The 5649-nt window shown below is 41.1% G+C and overlaps 1 protein-coding gene across 1 annotated transcript; it reads right to left on the bottom strand.

The window, feature by feature from the left end:
- Positions 1-238: 238 nt before the first annotated feature.
- LOC116456743 (bis(5'-adenosyl)-triphosphatase enpp4-like) lies at positions 239-4519 on the bottom strand. The gene is made up of 3 exons (XM_032135547.2): positions 4417-4519; positions 3484-3680; positions 239-2755 (listed from the first exon to the last, which is right to left on the bottom strand). Exons 1-3 carry the CDS (start codon positions 4517-4519, stop codon positions 2366-2368), a joined length of 690 nt encoding a protein of 229 aa, XP_031991438.2. The 3' UTR covers positions 239-2365.
- Between the last annotated feature and the right edge of the window lie 1130 nt (positions 4520-5649).

The raw sequence follows: 5649 nt of genomic DNA, 5'->3' as shown, positions 1-5649 counted from the left end.
AAAAATTTTGGCATGGCAAAAATCATGTTAAGAAGATTAGTGATCCAAATTAAAAAGTCAGAGAAACATGGCTGCAACATATATCTCACACATAGATCTAATATTTCTGATAAACTAAGAATTATTAAAATTTAAGAAAGAATCTATGATACATATACATGCTGAAATAATATTCAGCTTTAAACTACAATAAACAAAAGCAGAATAAGCTAATATGGAGCAAATTCCAATATGGTTAAGTAAAAAAGAGCAAAGGGTAAAAGTAACTATAGGATGTATCCTTTTTTTTTTCACAAGAAAAGGGAAAGTATGTGTATGGGGGATAATGAAAAAATATATATATCTATGTGCATTGCCTTGCAAAAACAATGCAGAGGGAATAATCCAGAGTGACAGATTACCTATGAGGGTAGTGTTTGAATAGGGTGGAAGGATCCATGGGTTTATGTTTTTACATAGTTTGGATTTTGGAAACGTTAATATTTTGCATACTAAGTATATGTTTAAATTAACAAGGAGAGAAAAGCCAAGAACTGAAATACAAACGCAAACAAATGAAATCAATTTTTTCCAAATGAAAATGTAACTATACTGTAGTGAAAAAAATTAGCATCATTACCTTTTAAACACAGTACTTTTACTATATACTGTATACAATCAATTGAAAGAAGAAAAAATGAACTCCAAACGGATCTTGCAGTCTATTGAGTAATTGTGTTATTCTCAGTTGGCAAATTAGTGTATCTGAACCTAATTTCTGTGCGTATTAGGATTGAGTAAATGCATCAATGACAGTGAGAGTCAGGTTTCTTATTCTGGAAAAGGGAATTAGAGATGTGGGAAAGGGGAAGATTAGAATAACCCCTGTAGTGTTGTATTGGAAGTAGAGTTATCAGTACAAGTTTATAATTTTTCGTAATATAAATATAAATATAGGTATAAGGAGAGATATAGGTATGTATTCTTTATACCCACATTTCTATATGTATGTTTCTTAGCTCTGTCTATGGAAGAGGAATTACAAACAATGGCACTTCATTAGCAATGAACACACCTAGGCAACATACCCTGTTTCTGAATATCACTCCTCACTAAAAGGTTTCCTTGAGAAATTGTAGGTTCTAAAATTGGGACAAGGAAAGTGCAAGATAAGCCTAGATCACCATGTGCAAGAAAGAAATAAAAAGCTCCAAAATAATGGAGCTTACACAGGAGAAACACAATGAACAGTGATAGTAATAAGTTATATCTTATTGAATAAATAAGAATTCAAGAGACAATACTGATAATAAATAAATAGATTACATAGATAGGACTGAAGACAAATGTTAAAATGTGATATAAAACATAGAAGGGATGTTAGAGTTTAAAAAGGATTAATTTGCCACCATCATCATGATAATTGATTCAGGCAAGAATCCTAAAGGATGAAAAAATGTGAGTGGAAGTTTGATAAGGAATAGGATGCTTATACAGTTTCAAAATAGCACCACACAAATTAATTACTAATTATAGGTGGAAAACAGTAACTTTACGGTTGAGAATTTTGGTGGACACGGCCTTAGCCAAATGATCAAAGTCAGTATCACGAATAATGGGACCATCTTAGGTCATGTGCCTCCTACTGTGATTCACTGAGATAGAGATGATGTATTTTCAGCAAAACTTCACAACACAAAGTATAATGAAAAATCATCAGAAAAATCCAAACTGAGAACCATTCTACAAAATAAATGGCGTGTATACTTCAAAATGTCAGTGACATGAAAGAAAGAAAGGCTGAGAAATCAGTCTTTACTGAAGGGGATGAAATCTTCAGGATAATCAAATGCCCTGAATAATCCTGGATTAAATTTTGCACCAGAAAAATAATATTACCACACACCACATTGGATGTTATTAGGACAATTGGCTAAATTTGAATAAGGTCTATAGATAAGATAATGTTATTATATCCATGTTAAATGGTACCTTCACAAGGAAGATTGTTTGACTGGGAGGCTACAATATCTGAAATATAATAATTGTCAACATGTATGTATGTAATGCCATGGCTTCAAAGAGTATAGCACGAAAATGCAGAGAACTACAAGAAAAAAACTGAATACTGTGAAGAGACTTTTAAAAGCTTTCCAGTGAAAAATTTCTAACATTTATAAATGTAGTACTTGGGCCGAGTGTGGTGGCTCATGCCTGTAATCCCAGCACTTTGGGAGGCCGAGGCGGGTGTATCCCCTGAGGTCAGGAGTTCGAGACCAGCCTGACCAACATGGAGAAACCCTGTCTCTACTAAAAATACAAAATTAGCCGGGTGTGGTGGTGCATGCCTGTAGTCCCAGCTGCTCGGGAGGCTGAAGCAGGAGAATCACTTGAACCTGGGAGGCAGAGGTTGCCGTGAGCCGAGATCATGCCATTGCACTCCAGCCTGGGCAACAAGAATGAAACTCCACCTAAAAAAAAGAAACAAACAACAACAACAACAAACAAACAAAAAAACTACAAGGAGAGGACACAGTGCAAATGGCAACACACAGAGGCCCACATGGCCCCCTCCACCCTCATGGGGCTGTCTTGCCTCAGAGTGCTTCCCAGGGGCCGGCCAAAGGCTCACAACAGGCCCGCGGTCCTTCACTTGCTGCAGGTCATTCAGGCTGATGTACTTATTCAGCTCAATCACTTTGTCCATCCAGAAAATGTCGGTCATTCCGTGATCCGAGAAAATGATGACGTTCAGGCGGTCCTGCAGGCCCCGCTCCTGTGGGGTGGGAAAAGACAGTCATTATGGCACCAACAGAGAGGCTCGTGCTCTCAGAAAACCTTGTCAACTACAAATGATAGGAGAAAGGCTATCTCCTCAGTTCTGTGTTTAATCATCTACTATTTTGCCCTGGGGAGACCCAGTTCAAAACCACAACGGAAGCCCTTTGCAGAGGGGACTGTGAGGCTCAGTCTTGTTTAATTCGTGCTGACACCTTACACAGCACTTTCAGCTTTTTAAGGTCGACCTTCTGCATCTTCTTTGGCTCTCCTTTCAACAAACTTGTGTGCTGGTTTGAGAACTATCACGTGCCCATGTCACAGATGTACAGGATAAAGCACAGGAAGGGAAAGCAAAGGTAAAAACAAAACCAAACACTTGTAGTCATTCAGCAAAAGCATGAGGTAGAATCAGGACTGGAACCTGTCTACATGTCAAGCTGCTACCAAACTTATTAGGATTCCACAGAGCTGGGTATCTCTCCAGCTGAGCCAGGCGAGAAGGCACACCCAGGTCAGTCTCTCTCACTGGCCCGGCTGTGGAACAAAGGATCACTTGGTATCGCAGGAGGCATTGTGTGAAGCCAAGGGACTCATCAAAGCCTGTGCAGGCCCAGTCGGCCTTTAGCAGTAAGAGGGAAGATGTTGACAGGAGTGACTGTGGAGGAGACAAACAGAGGGTGACAGAGAGAGAAGGCCAGGCCATGTGTCTTTGCTTCAGGTCACCTGGATCCACTTGGTCATGTACTTCAGGACAGTGTTGACAGCCTTGAGGGCATCTTTCCTCTGAGGGGATGCAGGCCCGTAGTGGCGGCCTTCCACGTCGATGCGCTCACGGTAGATGGCTGCCAGGTCGGCCCGGCCACTCCTGGAGGGACAGAGGAGAGAGGCATAGGTGAGGGAGGCCCCCGCCAGCTTGCTCCCTTATCACCCACATAGCACTCTGTGAAGGTGTTCACACCCCCCGAAACCTTGTCCCTGGGCCAGGCAAAGCCAATACCCTAAAATAAATGAGGTCAAATCTCCAAGGGAGGAACACACACTGAACCAAGAATTGCTGGTCCTGGGCAATTCTTCACAATCTTTGACCACAGAATTCGCAATCTTTGAACATAGTGAAGCTTCCGTACAATCTGTCCTTTGGATAAGCTTCAGCATTTCATTGCTTTAGGTACGTGCACATTTAGCATTTCAGATGTGCCTGTTCACACAGTATGGCATCTGTTTAGGTGTCTACACTTCCAGAGCGGGCTTACATGTAGGGAAAAATCGATTAAACTTAGTGGTGACTTACTATAGTGAGGAGTTTTCATGAATAAAGCTTATCATTGCATTCAAGTTTAATGAGTGAACTAATTCTAGGTCTCTTCGTATTAGATACCTCACCTTAGTGCAGCACTCACTATTCTGGTTTCCTCAAGGCTATTACTCTATTCACAAACCTCCACATCAGCCATTATGTATGACAATTTACCTGATGGCTTTTGGTCAGGACGCTGTCAACCCCAGATGCTGGGAATCCTGGATTTGGGATGCTTGTGATTCAGGGATTATACACGTGTCTTTTGTGAAAGGATTATACATTGACATTTCATTGACTCATTAGGACCCTATGTCTTCAAGGGCTGAGACCTCTTGCCTGTCTGGAGTTTAGCTGACACATGCTTGCTTGCCAGCTGTTTTCCACAGGGATCTGGTTTCCATCCCAGGTCAGCTCATTTGCAATGAATTGTTTGGGTGAGGAGTAGTCATGCCTGCCCATCTACTACTGGCCCTTGACAGCTCTAAGGTCCAGGAACCATTCCAGAAGGACATGTGGCCCCCAGCACAGTTACCTGAGAGCTGCAAGGGGTTCCTAGCCCTGGGGTTTCAGGGACACCTGAGTCTCCCATCACCTTATGATTCTGTCCCGATTTCTTTGCCATGTAAAAAGTTCTTAATGTTCTTTCCATTTTTCTTACTAAAGTGGGTGACTGTTAAGAAAAATGATCCAAAACTTAGAAATAAAGCCTACAGTATGATTGCCTGTCTTCTCAGTGCCGTGGTGAGCACTGTCTAATAAGCTTGCTTGAGTCACCAGACTGAACTACTGATTGGAGTTCAGACTCTAGAAACCTAACTGTTAACTTGCAGGAAACTGATAAGATGAAAATCATTTTTGTCTGATGGAGAAAGCAGCTCTAACATTATGGTTTGATTAACCTCTATATTATTAAGCATATCTGCATCAAACAATAATTATCCCTCATCATTCTCCATCCATCTGTTTCTTGGTGTGTGTGTGTGTGTGTGTGTGTGTGTCTCATTTTCTCTTTATAAGCAACTTTGTCATGCTCCTGGTTCCCCTCAGCAAGAAACTACGTTGAACCTTGGCATATTCCTTATACCCAGATGTACTGAGCATATGACAAGCCTTAATTTTGAAAATTCTCTTTTGACAGGGTCATTGGAACTAGACAAATCTGGGATCAAACTCTGGCTTCTCTTCTAACCAACCTCGAGGCCTCAGATGAATGGCAAGATTATCTCCAAGCCTCCATTTCCCCATCTGAAAAACCTACTTGATATGGTTTGGCTGTGTCCCCACCCAAATCTCATCTTGAATTGTAGCTCCCATAGTCCCCATGTGTCATGGGAGGGATCTAGTGGGAGGTGATTGGAGCATGGGGGCTATTCTCATGATATTGCTATTCTCATGATCGTGAGTTCTCATGAGATCTGATGGTTTTATAAAGGGCTTTCCCCGCTTTTGCTTGGCATTTCTCCTATGAAACGTATGCTGATTTCAAGGTGAAAGCTCTCGGTTTAAAAAAGAAAAACATTTTATTCACGTCTCCAAATATATATACAGAAAAACAACTGCATAGCTGGTTATCTCGCTGAACAATCAGG

This window comes from Hylobates moloch, unplaced genomic scaffold, assembly GCF_009828535.3.
Source record: "Hylobates moloch isolate HMO894 unplaced genomic scaffold, HMol_V3 SCAFFOLD_17, whole genome shotgun sequence".
NCBI classification, from domain to species: Eukaryota; Metazoa; Chordata; class Mammalia; order Primates; family Hylobatidae; genus Hylobates; species Hylobates moloch.
Note: the sequence above shows the minus strand (reverse complement) of the source record. Positions and strands in the feature narration are given on the sequence as shown.

Excerpts from the sequence above, each read along its gene's own strand:
- LOC116456743 (XM_032135547.2), bottom strand. The coding sequence starts at position 4,519 with ATGGGCAGGCATGACTACTCCTCACCCAAACAATTCATTGCAAATGAG. Across the intron at positions 3,681-4,416 it reads CAGCTGGCAAGCAAGCATGT|GGAGCAAGCTGGCGGGGGCC; the intron begins GTCAGCTAAACT and ends GTGGGTGATAAG. Across the intron at positions 2,756-3,483 it reads ACATGACCAAGTGGATCCAG|GAGCGGGGCCTGCAGGACCG; the intron begins GTGACCTGAAGC and ends CCCACCCCACAG.